This window comes from Aulonocara stuartgranti (genome assembly GCF_965226115.1).
Source record: "Aulonocara stuartgranti genome assembly, chromosome: 7".
Lineage (NCBI taxonomy): Eukaryota > Metazoa > Chordata > Actinopteri > Cichliformes > Cichlidae > Aulonocara > Aulonocara stuartgranti.
This window is the reverse complement of record NC_138945.1, coordinates 44,884,185-44,909,774: the sequence shown is the minus strand read 5'-3', so window position 1 is coordinate 44,909,774 and position 25,590 is coordinate 44,884,185. Positions and strand designations below refer to the sequence as shown.

The window sequence follows — 25,590 nt, the reverse complement described above, 5'->3', positions numbered from 1 at the left end:
CTGTAAGTTAAAATCTGTAAATTTTGTAGTAATCTGTAAATCTTACTGTCAGTTCTTACTGTCATTTACTGGTTGGGCATTGGACAGCAATAAGCATTTCTCCACATGTCATACTGTGTATGGTTGTGTGTGTGACCAATAAAATTTGAATTTGAACAGCCTACCTGAGTTTTGTTGCTGACATACTGAAGCCCACATTTTCCTGACAAATGTAGCACCATGTAAGGGGAAATAAACAGGCTCTCCTGTATAAGAACAACAAGAATAAACAAGAAGCAACAAAGAAATAATTTTACTGTTTGTGGTAAGTTTATATTGAACAGCTGCAATAAGCTGAAGTTTTTAGACGTAAGAGCATATCGGAAAACACATTTCAGTCACTGTTTAAAGAGCAAGAGTTGTGCTGTAGCTAAATGTATTACCATTAGTGTCCACGATGACTTTGAAAACAGAATGCACTGGAAATGTACGTACATGAAAATTATACAGAGTATAAAACCATACAGAATTATTATCTCTGTAAAATTGTTTTATTTTTAGGCCATCTTTTCTTTTACAGTGAAAGTCTAGAGTTATGCATCTGATCAATATACTTTAAAGTTAAATTAAATGAAAAGTGACTGGTATCGGACTATTATGTACACTTGTGGCCTTTTAAAAAAAACATCTGTGGTAAGCCAATATATTAGAGCAAAACATTTCTGGCACAACTTCACCTACTTCCAAGGTGGAGGGAGATAAAAGTTGTATCAGTTGTTCATCTTCCCTTAAGTGTTGCTGGAGTTCCTACATTGTGAAGCCGATATATTAGGCACAAATGTGATGCCACCTAAAGCATGATGCAGGTACTGCACTAAAAAGCCACACACTGTTAAGGTACCATATTAGATTTTACTTAAACACATGTACATCACATTTCAACAATAGAAATTACACAATTTAAAAAACATTACACCTATCCATACAAGAAACCATTTTATAAAAACCTCAAATCCAAAAGACACAAAAGGAGGAGAGAAAAATGTTCACAGTGACGTCAACAAGGCAAAAATCAAACCCGAGCAAAAACAGGACACACTGAAAGAAAGTCAGGAAACTATTTTTAAAGAGTACTTGGCTGAGGCATGATGGTATTAGCAAGTGGCATCCAAAAAAAAAAAAAAAAAAAAAAACCCCACAAAAGAAAAAACATTTGGAAATTAAAGTGAGATCAAACTAAAGTAAGTGAAGCTGTCTACTTCATGTGCAATTTTATTTTTTAAAATTTGTCATAATTTATATTTAAAAGAACATCTTATTTTGGAGAGTTTATTTTTTGCCAATGAATTATTTCAGATTAAAGTTTTTTTTAATAAGACATAAAAAAAACGAAACAAAAACACCACAATCAAAAGCCATAAATCTGAATATTAAATAAAATGGAGATCAATTTGGGATTCAAACTTTTAATTGAACATGTAAAATACAAAACAAAAAAATAAAAAACAAAACATTCAACCCAGAATTAAACAAAAATACAAAATGTTAGTCTGAAGTTTTAAGTCACTTACAAAAAACAGACATTCTCAACCCCCCCCCCCCCCCCCCCCCCCCCAAAATAAAGTTATCAGATAATAGAAATGAAAGAAAAAAGTGCTTTTTTTAGTGCTTTAGTTGATTCTTCTTTAAGCTTGATGGAAATCGAATGACAAACAAATACAAAAATGTAGCATTTGTAGTTCCCTGTGGGATTTTGTTTCGTGGCTCATTAATTGTAAAACAGAAAGCATAAACTGCTAAACTGGCATTAGCTTTAGCCATTTAGCTTCTGGCTAAGTCAAACAAAGCTTAAGAAAAAGACTAACTCTGTGGTTTACACTAAATTCCATGTGTCAAAGACTGCTCACATAACTGCTGAACATTGATACAGAATACAAACACTTTACACCAACATATTAACTGTAAGGCTTAGTTGCAATAGTACAATACAGAGTCATATGATGATACTGTTTACAAATCCCTGAAGACACCAATGTATAATAATGAGGTTTAAACACATTTGTTTGCCAGCGGTTTAATACACAGTCATGAAACCCTCCACCTAAGTTTGCATCGCAAGCTATAAAGACACTATTTAACAATAGTATCAGTTTCTCTTAACATTTGAAGATTTGAACTGTCAGCAAGAGACTTGATGGACCTTTTGCTGTTCTTTTATACAATTAGACAATATTGAGTCAGAATCAGAACAAGATTAAAAACTACTTTTTTAATTTTCTGTTTCCTCCCTTCATAATTTGCCTGCAGACAGACTAACATCAGTCAGTGTTTATAAGTCAGATTAATATGTTTGGTTGTGAGTAAAGGCCAAATTAAGTCTACCACTAAGATTAACTGTATAGTCATTAGAAAACAGTAAAATACATCCAGTCCAGTTTCTCAAGAGTGCACAGTGTCATTTTTTTTAAACATTGTGTTTTGTCTGATTAACAGTTCAAAGCCTGAAAATGTTCAGATTACATCGATAAAGACACAGAAAAGCAAGAAATTAATATATTGGGAAAGCTGCAGGCAGAGAATAACTGTTCTTATTAATTGACTAGCGAATTAAATTATTATTCAATTTTCTTTAGCACAAAAACAAAATGTAGTTAAGTTTCCAGTTTAATTTGCTGCTACTAAAGTAAACTAAAGCCTGCAATCGGTCATGTGACAAACCTGAACCAATAAACTGCAGGTAAAAGTAGCTGTGGGAGTAAAAGTAAGCTTTATAAAACTTCTTCTTCTACGGGCTTTTACTATGTGAACCAAAAACGTCCAGTAGATTTTTCACAATAAAAGCCTAAAAACTATGGGAGGGATTGAACCCTTTGAGCTATCAAGAGGCTTTTAATTTAATATCAAGTCTGCGCACGTGAAATGCTGAGATGTTTATCAGAGATGAAAAAACAGAGACGCAATTCTTGTAAATGTTTTTTTCAGTAAACTAACCCTTAGAGAGGATGTAAAGTGCTCTCATTTGTGGATGGTATTGTTAATTTGTTATCAGAAACAGTGATTAATAACAGACTGTCTGATTCTGACAAAAAAAAAATCAGTGATTAGTTGGAATCAGCTGATTTAAAATCAATCACTAAAATACTATCACTGAATTACTTTCATGGGTGACTGATGGGGGAAGACCAGCAGCTCAAACTGAAGTCAGCAGCCATCTAAGAACCTTCAGGTGCTTGTGTTTAAGGCAGCCATCGCAAAGGTCTTACTATGTCTCAGGGTTGATAGCTGTAGCCTTAGTAATGATCTTCGTGTACTGAGTGTAGATGGCTTCAAATGCCTCATCTCTGTGCATCATTGCGCCGAAGACCATAGGCTGCAAGAGAACAGAGGAACATTAGAACCAGGCTCAACACAAAAAGAAAACAGAGCCACACTTGTTACACATCAGTGTAACAAATGCATACTGTATAGAAATCTGTTAAAGTATTTAGAGTACATCACTTCTCATACTTATTAGTGGTACTTTTACTTGTCAGAGTGTATTCTTACATCTGTGAAATGCTTCTTCTAAATGAGTAAAAACAATTTTAGTTTCTTTGCTATTCTGAACTGAGCTCTTACTTTTTGGGTGGATGGTGTCGCAATGGAGATCCCCATCCCAGACCCAGGCAGCACTGACAAAACTTTGTACTGTGAGAAACAACAGAGCAGATCAGAGCAAATTCAGACCAATGCAAGGGAAACACATGTGCAAGAAGAGCAGACACGTTAGAAAGGTTTTAAATATCTGATGTTAGAAAGTAAAAGACTGTTTCCTGAATAAATGAAAACAAAAGCAGCTTCAGTACCTGCAGCACTTTTTGTTTCAGGTTTTTACTCCATTAAGACTTTTCTAAGAACTAACACTGCAGTGTAGTGAAATGACATGTCTGCTTTCTTTTTTTTTTAATTAATTAATTAACAATTTAATCTAATCAAAGACACTCAAATGTTTACACAGGCTAGTTACAGTGGCTTCAAAAACACAAGCTAATCAGGAAATGACATCACAAAGTAATCTAACTGAATATTATAAACCTGGGAAGCATCAACAATATTTCTAAAGTGAACACTTACCTTCTGGATGTCAGTAATGTCGAGCAGTTTGATGACTTTGTTCCTCTTTGAGGACCCGGACCTGGAGCTGGAGCTCTCGAAACACAGGTAACTGTAAAGACAGCAGAGACTCTGTTACCTCCCGCTCCTACAACGCTCTGCAATGGTGATTATAAGAGATTATAAGCACTCAGAACATTTATGGCACCCATCCACCGAGGATCAGCAACACACCCTAATGGAAACTTGCATACCCGATAAGCCAAACATAAGAATAGCCCAGCTCTTTCATCAGACACCCTGGCAGTTTATTTTCTTCTCAGAAGTCTGAAGTAACTACTGTTCATTATTTATGGTCTTTATTATCCTGCATCTCTCACACCAAACCGTAGTTGTTCGGGGAGAGACCCTTCAGTGTTGGTACTCCTACACTCTGAAGCCCTTTCCCCTGAGATCATTTTCAAACAGAAGTTTACTTGTCACCTATTTACCGAAGCCTTTGGCTAATAATCTTTTTAACCTTTAACTTTTCAGGTAAAGCAACCTTAGGCTTTCAAACTTTATGTATAAATGTAAAAGTGTCATATGAAATACTTTAGTAAACGCAAGTTTACTGTTTGAATGTTCATACAAAGACAGAACCAAAAATGCTGCAGAGGCTGCGCGATGTCAGAAAACAAATGCGGGACAAATAAATGACGTACTCAACATGTTATCGCTCGCTCTGCTTATTACTACAGGTGCCAAACTTATAGGAGGAAACATTCTGTGTGATGAACAGATGTGACACAGTGTCTCTCTGCTCATTCTGTCAGATGACTTACTTCTCGGTGACATAAAGCACTCCGTTGCGGATGTAGTCTGTTGGTGTCTTCCTGTCTCTGTTGATGAGGCAGCAGCGCCAGCCAGTCTCACACACTGAAACAATCATTACAATTAAAATATTACTGGTAAGAAAACAGTCGACATCTAAAGTCCTTTCTATTAAACTGCATTAGCAAATAGATAATTCAGTTTTAGATTCTTTTATGCATCTGTAAAACAATTTTTTGTCCTTTTCAAGTAGAGTGTACATAAACGTCAAATTTATCTGTTTAAATTTACAATAAAATAATAATATGTGCAAAAAATGAAGGGTGTGAATCCTTTCTGAATCTACTGCATATTATAAGACCCACAAAGAATGATGGGCCAACACTTCAGACTGAGTTGGAAGGATTCATCTATTAATTCATTTTCTCCTGTAGTTCCTTTCTCACCTGTCAGAGGGCGCTCACTCTCTGGCAGGTTAAACACCTCATGAAAAGCTCCTCTCTTGGTGCTGTAGTATCGCCCTCCATCCTCATCCCGACTGACACCCACAGGAGCTGCTGCGGTGAGGCTGCCTCGGCCCCCAGCAGCTATCACCTGAGCAGGTAGACAGAAGCAGGTACACAATTTGCTAATCACTACAAGTAGCAGTGTCTGAAGCATCCCCGCAGTCAGATGTATAATCCAGTGCAAAATCATTCCTTACTTTACATTTTTCTTCTAGTAAGACAGACTTTCTTGTAGCTTTTAAATTGGTCTTGAGCAACAGTTCTTTTCAGATTTTTCTTTGGACACTGCCTGCTTTTTACTCAGTCTCAGAGCAGTCCTGGTACACGATCTTTTTCACTGGAATGTGTTTCAGCTCACCTGATGCGGTCCTCCAATACTGCTACAAATTTTTTATAAGGATACTTCAGTTCAGCCTGGAGGTAAAACGAGCACGTTTCCACTCAAAAACAGAAAATTGAAGGCTCTGAATTGAATCTGAATGAAAATTCTGCCAAATCGAAGAACTTAACCATAAATTGTCCAGTTAGATATTAGCTTCTCGCAGAGGTATCAGTATCTTTGACATGCAAGCATAAATATCTAATCTGCTGTTCTTTACAGCAGGAAACCTTCCACTGACCTTTACTGTAATCATCACACAGGACCAGAGCTTTTAAATGTTTTAAGCTGCTGCATCACCCATACTCCCCCCAAAAATGTACTCAGGTATGCTGGAAGGTAGGCTGAAACTCAGTGTACGTGCAGCTCAAGACATTAGTTGGGAACAAACATTAACTGTGTCTGTTAACACTGGGTAGGATACATCCGTCAGCAACATTAAAAACCCCTGTCTAACATTTTTAGGATCTAGTTAAAAAACCCCAGCTGTGATAAGTTGGAGCATGAGATGCTGCCAGAGGATTTGGTCGTGTCAGAAGCGTAAGCAGAGCGCCCATGGGAAGGTCACAACTCAGCTGAACAGCACATTTTAACCTCTTAACATCTACCAGGTCATCCACAGCCTGTCTGGGGTTAAAATATTTACCTAATTTGTTTTGCCAAGTAGAAATGCTCTAACAGAGGATCTATAACAGTTTAAATACTCTGGATTTGAAATGTAACATCTTCAACTTTCTTTAGCACGTGGCTTAAATACTCCAAAATGCTAACCCTCCCCCAGTGAGCTTTGCTGGTGACTTGGTGTTTGTTAAGCAGTTAACAAGATGATCAATCATTATTTCACCTGCCACTGCTTTTAATATTGAGGCTGGTTGACATACATTGTTTTCTGATTTAGGTTTAAATCTAATCTCTCATTTTATGGGATGTAGTAACTATTTTACACTTAGAAAAAGAAGACAACAAAACTTTATTCATTCTTACCTGAACTTTGGCATTAGATCTTACTTGGAGGTAAATCACAACATTTGTGCCAGATCTACATTTGTTAAAAGGGTGAAGCTAAAGGAAAGGTCACAGGGTCATCTGAATATAAAGTGGGAAAATCTGACTAGTACGCCAGGTGTAGTGTTACGATTCGGGACGTCCCACCCTAAGAGGATTTTAACCAGATAGACCAACACTTCAGCAGCTGATTGGTTACAGCCAGTGATGTCAGTCAAAATATCTGATCACAACTCTCACCACAGCACACACTATGGGCCTCTACACTGTGATTGTAAATATAACACACACACACACACACACACACTCAGCGCACAATCCTACCTGTTCAGATTCAGACAGCTGGGAGAGAAAAATACAACCAGACCAGTAAGAACCAGTAACAAGCTGATCCAGTCTGTGCTGGTTTTTCCAGCCTATGATCTCACTACTGCAGGGTTTGTTCCTTTACGTCATGTAACTGACACAGACTAACATCAGCCCGGTGCTGAGATCTCTGAGCTCCGTGTGTAGATGTATGCAGGAGTTTGGACTCACTCGTCGGCCCAGCATAGTGTTGCTGCGTTCTTTCAGCTGCAGGTCGGTGGGTAAATTTGTCCAGATGATGTAGGGGGTGTCATAGCGCTGCCTCAGCTTGGGACAACTCTTAAAGATGAAGTCAATGATGAAGAACTTGATACCTGCGTATACACCTGAGGATTAAAGAGTAAAAATCTTTTATAGTGCATATACTGGACAAAAAAAAGTTGAATATGAAGCTGCTAAGCAAGATGCAAAGAGGAAGAAGAAGAAGATTCATGGATGTATTGAAGGAGGAAATGCAGAATGGTGCTGTGGCTAAAAAGGATGCTAGAGACAGGAGAGGACAGAGGCACACAATCTGCTGTGATGACCCCTAAAGGGACTCACCACAGCCATCCCACCCATCCCCAGCAGAAACGTTCATTTCCATCAAAACTATAAGGTTCCTTCAAAATGAGCATTCATCTACATTGTTGGACTTAATAGACACTTGTTTGAAATCTTTATCACAGGTCTGCATGCCTTTTTAACAGGCAGTAATCAAGAAGATTCACAGGAACATCTGGCCTGTTATATATAGCTGTTTTCACAAGTGTACTGGATTCCTCACCTTTTATAGTGCACATGTGAACACAGATATCTGATGCACCCTTACACCCTTTGTGTGATGTTGGATTGTGCTGATGTGTGAATAGCACAGCTAATATTTCAGTGTATTCTCTGCTAGTGAGTGGGCACCATATGTGTTGCCTACTGCACACCATCTCCTAACCACACTCAGTGTTTCCAATTGTGTCATGATCTTTGAAGGGGACTATTTGCTGTTGTAATTATATATTGTTAGATTATGAAAGTTCTGAACTTTCAAATAATGTCACCTTGTCCCCAAGGAGCTCATCAAAAAGCAATCAAAAAAGCTTAATATTAGCTGCAGCCCTATATTCAGTGAATTTATGAAGGTATGACTGGAGCCAAACTTTGGACATAACATTAATGTTCAGCGCTCACATAGCTGTTGTGTTTTTAGACATGTGCATAGACAGAATATCTTTTCTCATCCATTCCTTTAGTGGATGATATATATTCTTTCATTCTGATATTTACTGAGAACAAGTGATTTAAATTTCAATAAGGGGGGAAATCGAGTGAGAGAAGGTGATCAACTTTTTACTTATTTATTTTACCTATGATGAATCCCAGCAGTTTGTACGGGAGCAGGCATGAGGAGATGAAGGCCAACCACAGACCAACGTACAGCTTTTGAGTCAGCTCCGGCTGAACCCACATGAACAGACTGCACGCACGCACACACACACACACGCACACACACACACACACACACGCACACACACACACACACACACACACACACACACACACATTATAAAGAAGCATTGTAAATGGAACACCGGTTCTTTCTGAGCTGAAACATGAAACTGTGTGTAGAAAAGCTTACTTCTTTATTTTCTCCAGGATGTTGGCCATCCTTCCAAACAGATTCTGTAAGGACATAACAATAATAATTAAATATGTCAAAAAGAACCACTTGTGACCTTAGACCTCTCACTGTCCATCACATTTCACCTGAGCTTTCTGAGCGACATCCAGGACCAGCTGGAACTTCTCAGACACAGTCAGGTCTTCCTTAGGAGGCTCCTGAAAAAACAAAATGAGAATCCCGAATATCTGGTTTAAAGAACTTAACAGTTTCCATTTGGGACATCAGGACAGTTTTATGCGAGTCATTTCATAATAAAATATTTAGTAATGAATATGAGGAGGCCAGAATAAAGAGAGATTTCTCACCACTGGCTCTGAAACTTCAGGTACAATGCTCCACTGGATCCTCCAGCCTCTAAGAGCAGGAATCATGAGAAAATATGAGCTATATAATAAATATAATGAACTTCATTGCCTTGTATGCCCTTAAATGTGTCTTGTTGTATCAAGACACATTTAAGGGTCCCTCATCGGACCACTGTAATCAGATATTCAACAAAATTCTGCAGTAAACTTTTGCTCATATTGAACAGCTCTGATCCAGTCATCTGATCACCAAGCGACTGGCACTTTAACGATTTCAGATTCTTACAATGGTCAGTCTGTTGACTTTAAGAGCCAACTGTTCACTTAACACATAATTCATGACCCTGACATATGAATACACTGATAAGATAAGAAAAAAAAAGTATGTAAAAAGATGCTAACTACTGAATTTGCACTAGATTTGCCACGGCACGAATACATGCGTCTTAAATTGGAGAATCTACTGAAGCCATTTTTTTAGTAACTCTAAAAGTAAATAACATATTTGTCCAACAAGTTAAAAAAACAAAAACACCACAGACAAGGGAACAAGTATTCCTGATAAACCTTACCTACACTGACTTGATACTGAACCTTGACCTGGTTTAAAACTGTTGCCTTTTCTCTGGTTCTGATAAAAGCGGTGTGACTAACTTAGAGAGAGCAAAGGTTACACTAACTTGGCAATGAGGTAATTCAAGGACAGGCGGAGAATGGCGAGGAACAGGAACATGGGGATGACCCATCCATTCCACGCCACATACACGTAGACCTGTGGAGATCACATAGGTGTAAACACATTTAGTTTTGAATCAGTCTGTCTACTTGTGTTATATCTGTTGTGACTGGTGGATCCAATCCATGTTTAAAAGAATTGACTGTTGACCACCTGAACTGTGTGTGTGTGTGTGTGTGTGTGTGTGTGTGTGTGTGTGTGTGTGAACTCACAATGAAGGCAATGGCTGATGTATAGATGGAGTACCAGCTGGATAAGGCAGAAAGGTTCCTCATGAAATTGGTAACGGGTCTAAATCCTCGTTCTGGAAAGTAGACAAACTGACATCAGCTGACTTAATCATGACAAAGAAAACATCAGCTCTATAAATGCATAAACTTATTTGAATGTTTATGCATTTGGCTTGGGTTTAGTATATCTGATGTCCAGGAGATGTGAATGGGATGCGTGGCTAACAAGGAGATGCAGTCTGTCTCAAACCCAAACTCATTAATGACTATCACATACTAAATGTCCCCTTCTGTTTCCTTATTTGCTCTGTGGAGCACATTTTGAGAATTCCCTTGAATTTAAACGTTTTAACTTCTTACATAGTTATGAAATAACAACAGGGTATATCTATGCAAATGTTCCATTATCCTCGAGCTACTGAAAATGAAATGACTCTATCAATGACTACACTGCTGCCTAATCAGTTAATGCAATAGTTTTAACCCCTTGAATCTAATCTCTTCAGTTAAATTTTTATATTTAACGTAATGATGTTCTGTGGGACGTACAATATTGTCTACTTATTGCATATGATCTAATGAACTATTTTACCGTATCCCACAACGATCTATTCTTGGCCCTTCACTGTTTCACTTGCTCATGCTTCTGTTTATAGCAAATACATGACCTGTTACTGTAGTACTATTGCACACTATACCCAGCAGTGCAGCTCACTGTCTTCAAACAATGTTGCATATTACATTTGGTAAAAAAAAAACAAGCAAACTTACTGAGCCGTCTCATGTTTTCAGTCAACCTGTGATTATAAAAAAGATAACACGATAAAGAACACAGTGAAAACCCATGTGGCTATAATAACTCCACAGCAGACCTGATCCGATTTTCATACTTTTCAGTAGCTTTATTGTTACGGTTGCAGTTTTACAATTACAAATATAAAATGCTTCAGATGTGTTTGCATGGCTGGAAAAACTGTGTGGATTAGGTGATAAGTTCTTGAAAAGCTCAGCACTGCAGTGTGTGTGTGTGTGTGTGTCTGTGTGAGTGTTTAAAGATGTAATTTTTTAAGTTAATATATAATAAAAATGTCAATTCAAACAATGTCAGTTTTCAGTTTTCTACCGTTACAGTTCTGCTAACACACAGAAGTCTGTCACGGACAGTTTCAGAATGTTTTCTGACCTTTTGGCACTCAGTGGTTCCTCCGTCTCCACTGTCGTCTCCTCTGGTTGGAAGCGGAAGTCTTCGATATAAACACCAAATCGATCATAAAGCCATTTCAATAAGGTGTCAACCAGAGTCTCCTTCTGTTTGTCTGAGGGGGGAAACAAGGCAATTGTGATAATAATTAAAGGACCATTCAATTAATTCTGTTTCTTTTCACGTCAAACAAAGGTGAAAAGATGGAACATCTGCAAAAAGTGAAAGAGCATAGATCAGCCATACCACTGCCAGCAGCTGAAGGAGCAGACGGAGCTTTAGGTGTCTGAGATGGTGAGTCTTCAAGTCTGCAAGAGGTAGAAACTGTGTCGTGTCAGTCCAGCATAAAGCATAGGAGCAAGCCGCTTTGAGTCCAGCTCAGCAAATTGAATTAGTCTCAAATTTTACATACTTTATAAATAGAAATATGTTTCAAATAATGATTTTTGGTACATGAGCCGAAAGCTCAGGGTTCAGACCGTTTTCTTCTTCTACATGTGGGTTTGTATTGTACCAAAAAGACCAGACCTATCTGACATGTTCATCACAGCTCTGGCTGTGAGGACAGCAGCCCCACCCAAGTGATGTTTAAACACTGACATCCAATCAGGGGAAAATGTCTTAAAAGTTGGTTTTAAATGGGAAATATTACAATGGCTTGTTTTAGACAGAAGAAGACGTGAGGGACGCAGTGCAAGATAAAAACTGATTATGAAACACTAAAATCACCTTTAGTGGACTCAAAGTGCATATACGGGCTCCCTTTATATATGAAAATCTGAAAATATATATATACAACTAGCCTGGATCTCAGGGCATCGTTGATTTTCTGTTCCAGCTCGATGCGTCTGCAGCGCTCCTTTTCTAACTCCTGTTTCAGCGAATCCACATTGGACTCCTCTTTAAGTTTTCTCAGCTCCTCCTCTGAAACAGACAAACACTGGAAGTTAAAAGTGCTAAACTTATAATAGTGAAACTGGAGCATGACAACGTAGGTGACAAACGTTATTTTATTCCTATTAATACGATTAGTATTTTTTGAGGATGCGGGCACAAATGGCTTATTCACCAAAATCTCTCTGCATGCGTGTCAAATGCGGTCAGCAGGGTTATTAATAGCTCTGTGTGTGTGTTACATAAAAGGCCAAATATTGACTGATTACAGAGCGCTATCGGGACTGTACTGGGGGATGTTTGACGCTTACAATGAACTGACAACTGAAGCTGTGATGTCGACTCATCAGTTTCTACAAAGCTTATGGATGAAAGACTTGAATGACACTTGTTTGAATGCGATTCTGACAAAATAATTTTAACTGATTTGAGTGAGAAGAAAGAGACCTGACAAAAAACCTGGCACCTGGTCTGCTTCGTCTACGTAAATCTGACCTTGCTGAGCTAAAGTTCATTGGTTATCTTTCAAAATAAAACTTGACATATGAAGATAAAATTCACGGAATACTCACGCAAATAGTGCTTCTCCAACAAGGCAATTTCTAAGTGACCTTTAACCTCATTTAAATCTGTCCTGTCATCCAGAGCTGCAGAAAAAGATCCTGGACCAGCCTTAGAAAGAGCAGAAGAAAACATAATAAGCAACATAACATTAAAAAAAGTAAAAATACTGATTTTCTCTGTGTGCTTCTGCACCTGAGCATCACCCTGCGGCTCCACCTCTGCCTCCCTCACCTCCTCTGTCTCTCTGACAGAGGCGCGAGGTTTAATCACAATCTCCTCGCTGCATTCTGTGTCGGATGTGTTGGGCGACTCAGCCAGATCCAGGAACTCATCCCGCCGTCCCCTGAACCGGATCCTGTCCAAACGCTTCAACATGGTGGGCACCACAGAGTCGAGTGTTTACCTGAACATGACTAGCCCCCCAGCTGCAAAGACTAGAACAAAAAAGAACCAATTTGCAAATGCTGCACCACTTATCTGTGGATTTTTTACTGGTCCACAGTGGCAAAAGAGAGAACTGAGTATGAAAGTGAAGCTACCAGTCAATCTACATCCCCACCCTCACCTATGGTCACAATTGGAAAATAAGCTTCCTTCCCAGGATGTCTGGGCTCCCCGTTAGATATAAGGTGAGGAGTTTGATCATTCAGGGCTCAGAGTAGAGCCACTACTTTTCCACGTCAAAAGGAACAGGTTGATATGGTGTGGATATCTGAATAGGATTCCTATTCAGATAGCCAATGTCTGTGGGTTTGTGAGGTGCTTCACAAATCCAGGAGACATGGGCCTCTTGATAATAATAGCAACTTCATTTACATAGTACTTTTCAAACAGTTACAAAGTGCTTCACATGTTACAACATACAGACATATAAGCGCATAATCAGCCATACCAACCAGACAGCGGTCAGCGTTATATCTTTCACACAGGCCTCTGGACAGCAAAAGCTACAGCCACCACACACTGCCACGCGATAAACCATTGAGATGCCAACAACGGGCACCGTAGGTAGACGCGGCCTTGAAAAGGTGGAAGATGATGGGCAGCTCTGAGGCATGACTGCATGTGAGCGCCAAAATGCAGCTTTGGGGGCAGTAGTAGCAGCAGCAGCAGCAGTAGCAGTAACTGGCAGAGTTAAACGCAGATGCCCGGCTTCTGGACGAGGGAGATGACTTAGGGTCTGTGCTCAAGCCAGGCAGCCAGGAGGAGTGGTGGCGAGGAAGCCCAGGTGGGGACACACCTGTGACAGCCAGTCAGTGAAAGAGCAGCATCCCCATTGGGCAGCAATCCCATCTGCTGAGTCCAAACAGTCCCCAGTGTCGCCGGTCTGAGGGACATCTCCGGTAGCTGGGAGGCAGAAGCATTATCCCACTCTGGACCAGATGGCCACTCAGGCCGTCCCGCACTTGAAAGCATGGTGCATCCACATTTTCCAGTGTGTAAAATTTGTTCACCAGTTGAATAGCCTCTGGGTATAGATGGAATGGGTGTCACCAGATACCCTTGTTACCCTTTACTAAAACCCATGGCTCTGAGTTGCAGGACATAGAGCAAACTTGGGATTTTGGCATCGTCCTGAGGATAAGCCACATCTCATCAGCCAGAGCCAGGAGATCTGCTGAGATGGCTGGCTCTTCTCCAGAGTTGGCCGAACTGGACCAGGGGTGTGTGTCAACACAATGAGCTGCTGGGACCGAGCACTGCAGAGTAGCTGCCAATTTCCCACTGCAGAAGACGTGTAGGGAAACCAGGTGCTTTCCTTGAAAACTCCATGATTAGCTCCTCCCTCTACCTAAGAGCCTATTTCAGTCGCTGGATAGCCTCTTGTAACCGTGAGCATGCCGGTAGGCAATGACAGACAGCCATGGCTTGAGGGCAGCAAACAGCTGACAGACAGGCTAAAAACAAGGCTACCCAGGCTAGGCTTGGTAGCAGACGAACCAAGTCAGGAGGCTTCAGGGTGTGTTGGTTAGCAGCGGTTGTACCATTAGAGTTGAAAAGGGTGTCAAGCAGGAATTACAAATTTCAAAAACCACTTAAGATTTAGTAAATCGAGAAAAACCTTAGAAGTCGCCAAGATACACCGAGAGTGGTTTGAAAGACGGTGGTCCGGAAGTGACATCAATTGATGGATGGATGGAGACAGCTGTTTATCACCATTTGTCACCATAATCAGTGATTTAGCAAAGCAGAGCCTTCCCTCCATGACAGCAGTACTGCAGTGCACGAGCATTTAAAATGCCATTTAAAACCAGCTGTGATGTCGACTCTGAATGGGTCATGTTTGTACAGTAATGTTTATGTTAGCCTTCCTGTGATTAATAACAGGTTTTTATAATTCTGTTTTGTTCTTTTTTACTAGCATTAAGCAAAGGTGTTTGTCCCGAAAAGAGGCTTGTGCACCTCTCAAACTGCTGAAGTCATGACAACGAGCGAAGTACTGCAGCTTAGAACAGGAGGTTTATAATGGATTGGATTTATATAGCGCTTTTCAAGGCACCCAAAGTGCTTTACAATGCCACTATTCATTCACTCTCACATTCACACACTGGTGGAGGCAGCTACGGTTGTAGCCACAGCTGCCCTGGGGCAGACTGACAGAAGCGAGGCCAACACCAGTAGGCAAGTAGGGTAAAGTGTCCTGCCCAGGGACACAACGACCAGGACAGAGAGCCCAGGGATTGAACCAGCGACCTTCCGGTTACAGATGCGATTCCCAACCCCCTGAGCCAAGGTCGCCCACAGGAAGCAGAGATAAGGGCTAGTCGTTGACTAATAGACTAATCGAAGAAAATTAGCAGATTAGACGACTACTAAAGTAATCATTAGTTGCAGCCTATTTATAATTAGGAACAGCAGTTTTTGGTATCCAGGAGGTTTACAATATTCAACATATCTGTTTCAGCATGCTCACACTTGTTGAATCAAACAACATCAAAGTGGATTGTTTAATTTAAAAATAATAAATAATAGAAACAATCACATTTGTATTTATTTTTTAAATCTAAACAGCAAAGAACTCTTTAGTCATGTCTGGCATGGAAAACCCAAGTAACTCTAAACTCACAGCAGGGCTGCAAATTAAATTAAACCAAGTACAACGAAACATAGAGACACACATTTGACACACACTGAACATGTTCGCTTCCGCTCTACTATTAACTCTGATAACTGACCTGTGTGTGAAGCTCCTACAGCACTTAAGTCATCACAGTCTACTGCATGTTTATAAAGGGAGAGTCCACTTCATGCTACTGACATGAAGTCACAAAGTTAAATGTTTGTTTTGGGAGGAGGAGGAACTGTTTCATCATCTGCTCTTTAAAAACAGAACTGGCTGCAGATTTTGTGCCATCTCTTGTAAAACTTGGACTCTTGGTTTATGCTCACCACCAGCTCAGTCAGATTAAAAACTGGGATTTAATTCCATGTGACTCATATTAATTATACAAATGTACACCAACATTATGACCAACCGACTCAGTATTCTAACGTTGTGTCTGGACAGTGTAAGAACCGTACTGATCCAGAACTCAGCTTTTAATCAGCCCATCATTTTCTTGATTAATCATTTAACTTCTATACCTATTACACGTCATAAAACACATCATTTAAACATGAAGACTTCAAGTTTACTACCGGTACCTACTAATTGATAAACCGACTAATCATTTTGCCTGGCTCAACACTGACTGTCTTATCTAAGCCATAGACATGTTTCTGTAAATGTTTAAGCCGCTAATTATGATCTGGGTCCATTTGTTACTTTTGAAGCCAAAGAAGATTGTCGATATGCTTTTAAAGAGAAATCAAATTTGATATTTACCTGTAGTGAAAATATGTGTCCATCAAAATATGTCTGCTATGCAGGAAGAAAACACAATTAACTGGGACTTTGTTGTTTCTATAAGAAGGAAGCCCAAGAACATCCATCCATCCAACCTCTTCCACTTTTTAATTAATATAAAAAGGGAAGACTGGAGCTTATTCCAGCTGTTCCAGGGCAACCGCACAGAGACAGACATCTGCACACTGACATTCACAATCTAGACTCCCGATTTCACTTCACATGCATGTCTTTGGAGAGTGGGAGGAAGGCAGAGAGAAGCCACCCTACCACAGAAAAACATGCAAGCTCCAAACAGAAAGTTGAGAGAGTAATCCTTCAGAGTTTTTCTACTCTGAGCACTAACTGCACTCTCTTCACACACATATTCATATAAGCACTTTTATCGATATCTAAGCACTCTGACTAACATTAACACACAAGGATGCACTGGGGGTAACTCGGGGTTCAGTATCTTGCCAAGGATTGAACATGCAGACTGGAAGAGCCAGGAAGTGAACCACCAACTTTCCAGTTGGTAGACAATGCACTATAGTTTTCATGTTTGTTATTTATTCCTGCTGTCTTACTATTCATATATTATTCCTGGCCAGTTGGTGTGGAGCACCCACAATTTCACTGCACATATAGAACGACAATAAAGGGCTAATCTTTGCTATTTTCCACTGAGTGATGTGATTGGTAAAAGCTATTAAATAATCCAGTGAACCAAAGACATAAGAAAATGTGGTCCTAAGTCTGACTGGTTGTAAATCATTGCTTGAAAATCTCAATGTAGCCAAAATCAAACTAAAATTTACTCCGTTTTTGAAGTGGTAAGGTACAAACACACATCAGCCTCTTTTCCATTTCAGGGTCCCAGAGCAGCTGGAGTATATCATTGCTGTCAGAGGATCAGAGGCACCCTGGACAAGTCACTAATGGGCCAACAAAGTATCAGCCATCCACATTCAGAATGTTCCAATCAGAATCTCCAGTTTTCCTAACATGCCTTTCTTTGGACTGTGTGAGGAACTCAAGCAGACATCAAGGAAGTATCAGCAACAGAAGAATAATCTAGGCTTTACTGTGAGGCAACAGTGGTAACCACCACACCACTCTGCCACCAAGGAGTAACACAGTTAAATCCCACACAGCTTTACTTCAGCTGATTTTTTCTCTTTTAAAATGCAAACATCTAATAAAAAGTTTTAAACTTAATAACAACAATTTTAAAGCATATTATTCTACATGTAATATTAAAATATAATATAATAATATTCTAAATCACCTGCAATAATGCCAAAGCTCAGCCCATGATGTGAAGCGCTACCCTCACAGAAATCTAAACTGAAACCAGAACCTCCTGTGTGTGATCACAACACACGAACGTCCTCAGCAGAAGTTACAGCCCTGCTCTAAACTACAGCAATGGCTGAAGGTGTGTTCAGCCTGAAGATCACCGAGCAGTCCGACTGGTCTGCCTGCTTCTGTTGGTTACTGTCTGAACAGGCAGTACTGACTGAATAATAACTGACAGACAAAGGCACTGACTGCTGTCTGGGAGCCTCTAATTATTACCGCACAGATTAGCACCTAACAGAAAGCAGGAGCAGAAACAGACTTTTTCTGACCTTTTGTAGGTAACACAGAGATACATTTAACACCTTTAATGCTATCCAAAAGATGAGATTATAAAGGAAATCTGTTTGGAGTGATAAAGCCTAGATTTATTTATTATGACATCACATTTTTCAGTACTTCTAATCAACGTGACCTGACCTGGATAAGCAGTAGAAAAATTAATGGATCAACCCATAATTCCTATTCACTTCAACCTAGTGTTTCCCATGGATGTGGTTATTTTGTCTCTGGGGGACACTTTGCTAACTATGTACTCTGCACCTTCTTTATAGATTTTCACAGGAAAAAGTAAAGGTGTGACCAGAAGATTTCATGTGCTCATAATAGGCATGAAAGTCATGTAATTCGTGGCTTTTGATGATTTCTTTGAAATGTCCTTTTTGCGTAATGGAATGATAATGCAGCATTCATCTTTAATTACTTTAAACAAAATTAGGTGCACAAATTTACATTTATTTTGGAGCTTCTGTAATCTACACAGGATCAAAAGTATGCATGAAGGCTCAAGTAGACAGCTACTCTTTTGGAAGTCAACAGAAAATACAATGAGCCCTCTTTATGTGTTATTTTTATTATCTTATTGCCCCGTGACCCGGGAAAGGATAAGCAGAAGCAAATGGATGGATGGATGATATTTCATTATCTTATATATTAGATTATTTTGTTGAAATGTAACAGTAATGTAAAATGAATTCATTATTATTTTTGAATTCTGCCAACAGAGATATAATCAAATCCTGAGAAAATGATTTCCTTCCTAATCTTCCTGTTAAATTCATCTCATGCAGCACTTACAGTGTAAGTATTGTTTGTTAATAACCACCATCCAACTCTGTAAAAGAAATCTACTTCCAGCTTCCCCTAATGTGAATTGATTTCTTTAATGTGCTTATCGGCACCAAGTCTTATGTTCAGCGATAACAATGCAAACTTTTTTTAAGCTCCTGATGGAAAAGGATTTCCCCATTACCATGCAAATAGATTACATATTATCTTGTTAATAATATTTTACACATATATCGAAATGTATAGAAATGTTTTGATGATGAAAACAAATCGGGAATTTATTTTTCCATTATCCTACATTATATCCACTCACTTGTGGCCTGAGATTAAAGTTAAAGGGTATGAATCATGAAATCTAAATGAAGGCGTCGTGACACGGTGTAATCTAGTCCTCAGTTCATTCTGTGCTTCATAGGCAACTGAGTTGGCCATCATGTGCTAATCAACTGGACAGCGCACGATATTGTCTGGTTGTCGCAGATTGCTTGGATGGGTGGCGTTTTGTTTTGTCAAGCTTTTGAATTGTATGGCCCTCTATTAAACCCACTTCACTGTGGACAGTGACACTGGTGTTCCAGCAGTTTCCAGTACATGCCAGGCATGAGACCTGGTATTTCCGGGCTGATCCCTGAACATCCAAACCAATTTCCTGCATTCTGAGAGTAACAGACAGAACAGGCTGCCCTCCCAGAACTTTGCAAATAATCGATAGATTTTCAAAACCATGAGGAAGATTTTGACTCGTAGTAATGGTGATGAAGTCATATCTCGAAAAGTTAACTTGATCATTTTCAACTAATTTTCCTAATCAAAAATTTGATTTAAGTAAATAAGTATTTAACATCAAGTTTAGAGATTTCATTCATTTTTCAAATTATTTAGAGCATTTGATTAATTTCACTTTACTGATCATGAAGGTAAATATATTTTAGAGCCCATTAAAAAACAAAGGGTACAACAAACTACACAATACCTAACATGTAAATCATTTTATTTTTGTAGAAGAATAAAATGTGCTCCTCCTCAGTCTGCAGCAGTTTGATCTGGCAAGTACTGTAAGTGCCCATTAACAGAGTCTTCTCCTCTTCTAAAATTGTGTGGTCCTTTCAGTCTGACTGAAGTCAACCTTAACAACATTCCCATCCCAACGCTCAAAGAGATCTTTGAACTGATGAAAGGAAACTCTCACGTGGAGTTTCCCAGTTTGGGGTCAAGAGCCAGACACACTCTCCACTTTTAAAATTAGTCTTAAAACTTGTTTTTTTTTTTTGATAAAGCTTATAGTTAGAACTGGATCAGGTCACCCTCAACCATTCTTTAGTTCTCCTTCTAAAGGCCAAGCTTGCTGATAGAGCTCCATTTCTTTTCCACAAACTTTTTTTCACTCCCCTGGTGTTTATATACTACTGCTCTGTGTCATTAAATTGCATCTTCTGTCTACCATAGTGTGTTTCATCTCTCTTCTCCTTCTATTCATGCCACAGCTAGTCACAGCAGTTGGCTACTCCTCCCTGAGCCTGGTTCTGATAGAAATTTCTTCCTGTTAAAAGGGAGTTTCTTTACTACTATCGCCAAGAATAAGTTCAAGGGTTAAAAAGCTACAAATTACTTCTATCTAATAAAGTATTTTTTATATCATCATCAAGTTTCATTCCAGTCTTAAAATGACATTCTTATACCCTTTAAGACACGTTTCAAGGAAAATTAAATAACTCCTTTACTACATTGAAGGGTCTAAGTAACAATCATGTAATTATTAATTGGACTGTTGATTATTTTCTCTGTTAATGATTTTTTTATATCATATACAGGGATAAAAAAAACAAACAAACAGCCCCAAAGAGGTGCAGTCCAAAACCAAAACCAAATATTCATGTTACTATCTGTATAACAAAGGAATATGACAGATTTGCACATTAGAAAGTTTAAAACAAGTGCTTTGTGCAAATGACTACAACAATAATTTAATAAGAAAAAATAGCTGCCTGGTAGTTTAGTACCCATGTAGTATATTAAATTACTAACTCGCTGTCTAATTAAGTTTTTTAAGACTTCCCATTACCCTCCCACCTTAATGTGTGACAGCCAATTAGCTGCAGTCTACAGAAAGCGCACCGGTCGGTCCGCGGAGCACAGGTTGGGCACACCTGGACACTCCAGAGAAGATGTAAAGAGAATCCTAACAGTGAAGTGCGAAGAAAAGAAGCAAAGGGCGAAGAAGCGTCTCACCATGAGAGCAAAGATGAAGCAAACTTTCCCTTCTTTCTGTTTTTCCCGGCGATCCAAGCCCACTGGAAACCGGGTCAAACCCGCTCCTGAGCCGATGTAAATCGGACCAGAATCCACTGAGACACGCTCCACGCCTGTCTCTCTCCTCCGTCCTCACAATTAATCCAGATGTGGGGGCCTGTGAGGGTGTTTAACCGGACCGCGTTGCTCCATCGGACACAATAATCACTTCTGTGGGCGGGGTGAGCAAGCGGCACCCTAAGAAGGAAGTGACGCCATCACGCTGTCCTCGTTAAACCTACGTCGAGGCGGAACCAAAACTCTGTTCTTCGTTTCTGGGGGAATTTAAACTATATTCATTTGAGTTTTTGCTGTAGTGACGGCGAGCAGGTTGGGGCATTCAAGTTAAAAAAACACAAAACAATCGAGATGGTCTCCACAGACCAGAAGACCGACGTGAAAGAGGTAAGACTCACTCGAGGAAGTATATTTAACATTTGCATGTCCAGACAGGTAATGCCACAAATTCACCTCCCACCCAACTGCAGCACTAGAAATATCTCATTGTACTGTATTATATCTGTTTCTTCTAAAAGTGTTTTCCACCGGTCAAATGAACACGTATTTTAGTGCAATCTCTGACCTTTAAAGCGTTGAGGTAAATGTATATGTCGTTTGATATACAAAGGTGTTCTAGGATTTCCTGGCTTCTGAGTGGCTGGTGAAGTGTCAGTAGGGCTGTACACGGGAAGTGTTGGTGAAATTGCGAAGAGTAAAGGTGTTGCTAAGAAAGTTGTCCGCCTGCATCTTGCTGTTTCTAATAGTTCAGAGATCCAGAACCACATTACGAACCCTTACGTTACATATAAATGCACCACATAAATGTACTTCGTTAAAATCGAGTTTGAAACTTGGGATTCAAGTCATGTTTTTCATTGTTATTTATTTTTTGTAATTTGTGAGTGAATGAATAAACGAATGCCGGACCGCCTTATAAAAATGGAACATATGCACTCTGTCATTATTGTTGTTGTTATTATTTATTTTACTTATTGTTCAAAATTTCTACGTCTTGTAATAAAGGCTTAAATCACAGATCAAATTAATAACCATATAAAAACAAAAATTAAATTAATTCTGCAGGGACAGTGAGGAAACGTTAGCATGGTGCTTCCCTACATACATTTATCTGCATATAAATATTGATATTTTTTTTTTTTTATTGGAAAAAGTCATAATCATATTGTCTCACATTCTTGTGTCAGTCTTCTGGTAACTTCATATTGCTTTTTTGTCAGTTAGTTCTATGTTTATTAAAGTGTTGAAAAGCAATATAGTGAAACAGTTTCGAGGTACTTTTGTTTCCATGGTATTTACACTATCTGTTACCTCATAATTCACGAGTTTTACTTCCAGTGTGAAAAACACAAGCCACCCTAGCTTATTTAAATGTGAATTAAAAAAGATAAAGGTAAACATTCTGTCTCTCCTCTGCAGAAAGAGGCTGACTGCCCAGTGGTTGTTGCAGTGACGTCCCATGCAGTGTTTGAATCAGGAGGAGCTGAGGACCCCGATGGCTTGTACGTTGGGGGCATAGCTTTTCCTCTGCTGCAGGTCGGAATCCAGCAACCCACATTCATTTATGTTTTTTTTTTCTAATTAGTTATTATAGGAATTATAAATTATTATAGGAATAGGTGCAAAAGTATACTTAGAGGTTCAGCTATACACATACATGCAGCTAATATTTGGTTAAATATCCCTCAGCTAGTTGCACCTCGACCAGATAGTTTTGGTATCAACAAGCTTCTGCTTTCTGTCTAGATATTTAACCAGTTTTCTCAGCAGACTTGGTAGAGTTCATTGGTAAAGTAGAGTCTAAACTAGGAAACCAACCAAACTGTCTGCATCCTCTCAGTCCAGGGTGTTATAAAACTCTACTGTGGACAGTGACGGTGGTGTTTCAATAATGCAGTCCATGGCAGGCTTGAGCCTTATTGGTTTGTGGGTTGTTCCTAAACATCCTAACCAATTTTCTATATTCTAAGAGTCACAGTTTGGGCCTTCGCACAGACCCTGGCAAAGTGATGACATAGAAAAGTGACTTGCACATGCATACAGTTATTTAAACTGGCCTTATCACATACTTTTGATCCTTTGTGGATTACAGAAAATCCGTTACGTAAAGGTAAACGTAAAGTTCCGACCACAACTTTACTTATGAGGACTTTTATGTACTTTGTCTTCAGTAAAAATTCATGTGATTGGAGCTGAGACTCACCATTCAAAAGTGTTAAAAGATGTAATTTATATAGAATATGAATAAAGTGGCACTTTAAAGTCGACTCTCAGATCAGTTTATGCTTATGTTGGCGCTACAGGCACTACAGAAAGTGAATGAACGTCTGCTGAAGGAAAATCCTGCCGAGTCGCTCTTGTTTGATGTCATTCTGATCACCACTGAGAGCCAGCAGCAGCAGCAGAGCTCCCGCATCACAGAGAGCATCAGACATCATGGTAAACGCACTTCAACCTTCAGGAGAGAGATCTCAGTCTGATCTGTAGTGGAGTTTTGCTCATACTTTCTCTTGGCATTATCCTGCAGGTCTCAAGGTCAGCAGGTTCTGTTTTTCCAACGAGGAGGATTTTATGGAGAATCTGCTGAACAATAACGTGCACCTCTTTCTGACAACGAACAGAAACGAGGCATTGCAGGGTTCACAGAAAGGTCAGTACATTTTTTTTCACTTACCCCTTTTCAGCTAAATAGGTTTGGAGTCAGTGCTTTAAGCTCCACGGCTGCACAAGTAATGTGCTACTTGGAACTTTCCAGAAATGCAGTAATGCATGTAAATATTTGAGTCTCTTTGAACTGTTATTTTGCTGTTTTATGCATATCTATTCAGCCTGCCAGAAGCAATGAAGAAATATTTCAATTTCATCTTGAAATTTTTCCAGCCTTTACCTTCAGCTTTTTCTTTTTTCTTGCAATTTTGCCAACTTTATGTTTTTAGGACACCGTTGTTCTGTTCCAAGCTCATATTTGTCTGATTTATCGGACAGTAGATAAAGAGTATGTGTGTGCTGTGATTGGTCCAGGTGTTCTCTCTGTGCTGCTGGATGAGCACACAGCTTCCTGTCCAACAGAGCAGCTCAGAGTTTTATTCTGCGGGGACGCCGTGGTCCAGTCGGAAGCTGGACCAGCACTGGCAAGCAAACAAGCTGCTCAGGTACAAACAGTGGCAACCACTCATGTGTCCCCTGCACCTTTTGTTGTGTATTGGTGAGATTTTAAAAGGATAATTCATATTCTTGCCCTGCAGAGCTTCTCGGCTCAGATCGGCAAGATGCGGGGGAGGTTTGGTCTATTTGACAGCCCCATCAGCATTGCCCTGGTGACATCGCGGGGAGGCAGGGAAAGCTGTGGAGATGCTCTGCGGACGCTACGCTCCCTCGGTGTGAATGCAGATGAAGCATACTGCCTGGCTGGGGTCCCACGTGGTCCCATTAAGCGCCTCCTCCGACCTCACTTCCTGCTCAGCGAGTGTTTTAGCAGTAACTGAGAAGACCAGACTGATGATGACTTGGGATTTCAGAAAAAACAAAACAAACTTCACTGTGTTTTGAAATAAGCTGCTAAGCTTTCAGACTGATCTCAGAGTTAGCAGCTTGAACATGTCAGTCTCATTCAGCCTTAAAAAGCCAGCGAGGGAGCGAATGTGAAGCCCTGCTTATCACCAGAAGTCTTATAGTTCTGGGGAAAAAGTAGCGAACAGTTTGTTTAAACTCAGCTAAAAGAGCTCTGAATAACTTACGGTGTTACTCAGGGCTTACAGGTCTTTTATTTAAATATATATATATATATATATATATATATATGCATGCTGCCAGAGTAACACTTTGACATACCTAAGAAATAAGAAGAAAATGAACCTTTAAGTCTGTTACCCAATTTTTTTGACATGACTGACAGTCATACTGTTATAGCGTTTTCAGAATCCATCATGTCCCTGATTACTGTTACTGTTTTTGGGTTGTGTTTCTAAGGTGCAGGGAGGTCTGCTCTTTGTTCTGTGACTGATTGGGATGCTGGGCATGCTACGTCTCTTATTTGTGTTCATGCAGGGACAACAAAAATTTCTTTAGTTTGTTCTGTTTGCTCTTTTTTTTTTTTTTTTAAATAAAAGAGTGAAATCAATGTTTTCTGATGTTATGAAAATATTTTTAATTCAAATCAGCCTCAGATGTTCCACTAGACTTCTGATATTTGTGGAAATCATTTGGAAAATGATTTGAATCACGGTGTGGTACACAGTACTCGAGTAGTTATTTAAACAATGCTTCGTTGGTACTAAAGAGCCCAAATTATGCGAAGAAA

At 39.4% G+C, this 25,590-nt stretch overlaps 2 protein-coding genes across 3 annotated transcripts; one reads left to right on the top strand and one right to left on the bottom strand.

Moving 5' to 3' along the window:
* Positions 1-871: 871 nt before the first annotated feature.
* LOC309711059 (GRAM domain-containing protein 4-like) lies at positions 872-22,166 on the bottom strand. Of its 2 annotated transcripts, none has more exons than XM_082541062.1 (19): positions 21,856-22,166; positions 12,920-13,161; positions 12,736-12,835; positions 12,073-12,193; positions 11,516-11,577; positions 11,252-11,384; positions 10,840-10,865; positions 10,051-10,142; positions 9,783-9,874; positions 9,103-9,151; positions 8,881-8,952; positions 8,753-8,796; positions 8,481-8,590; positions 7,312-7,466; positions 5,331-5,478; positions 4,896-4,989; positions 4,093-4,183; positions 3,598-3,666; positions 872-3,349 (listed from the first exon to the last, which is right to left on the bottom strand). In XM_082541062.1, the coding sequence occupies exons 2-19, from the start codon at positions 13,100-13,102 to the stop codon at positions 3,242-3,244; spliced, it is 1,749 nt and encodes a 582-aa protein (XP_082397188.1). In that variant the 5' UTR covers positions 13,103-13,161; positions 21,856-22,166; the 3' UTR covers positions 872-3,241. The 2 variants fall into 2 exon arrangements, with proteins under 2 accessions (XP_082397188.1, XP_082397187.1); XM_082541061.1 differs by lacking the exon at positions 21,856-22,166 and adding an exon at positions 21,213-21,456.
* Positions 21,546-25,408, top strand: LOC309711060 (cytosolic 5'-nucleotidase 1B). Its single transcript, XM_082541063.1, has 6 exons — positions 21,546-21,677; positions 22,710-22,826; positions 23,594-23,729; positions 23,818-23,940; positions 24,312-24,442; positions 24,536-25,408. Exons 1-6 carry the CDS (start codon positions 21,642-21,644, stop codon positions 24,773-24,775), a joined length of 783 nt encoding a protein of 260 aa, XP_082397189.1. The 5' UTR covers positions 21,546-21,641; the 3' UTR covers positions 24,776-25,408.
* Positions 25,409-25,590: the final 182 nt, after the last annotated feature.

Coding starts and splice junctions, on each gene's coding strand:
- LOC309711060 (XM_082541063.1), top strand. CDS start 21,642: ATGGTCTCCACAGACCAGAAGACCGACGTGAAAGAG. Junction 22,827..23,593: donor TAGCTTTTCCTCTGCTGCAG/GTCGGAATCCAG, acceptor TTGGCGCTACAG/GCACTACAGAAAGTGAATGA. Junction 24,443..24,535: donor CAAGCAAACAAGCTGCTCAG/GTACAAACAGTG, acceptor CTTGCCCTGCAG/AGCTTCTCGGCTCAGATCGG.
- LOC309711059 (XM_082541062.1), bottom strand. CDS start 13,102: ATGTTGAAGCGTTTGGACAGGATCCGGTTCAGGGGACGGCGGGATGAG. Junction 10,866..11,251: donor GAACCACTGAGTGCCAAAAG/GTCAGAAAACAT, acceptor TTATAATCACAG/GTTGACTGAAAACATGAGAC. Junction 3,350..3,597: donor CGACACCATCCACCCAAAAA/GTAAGAGCTCAG, acceptor GTTCTCTTGCAG/CCTATGGTCTTCGGCGCAAT.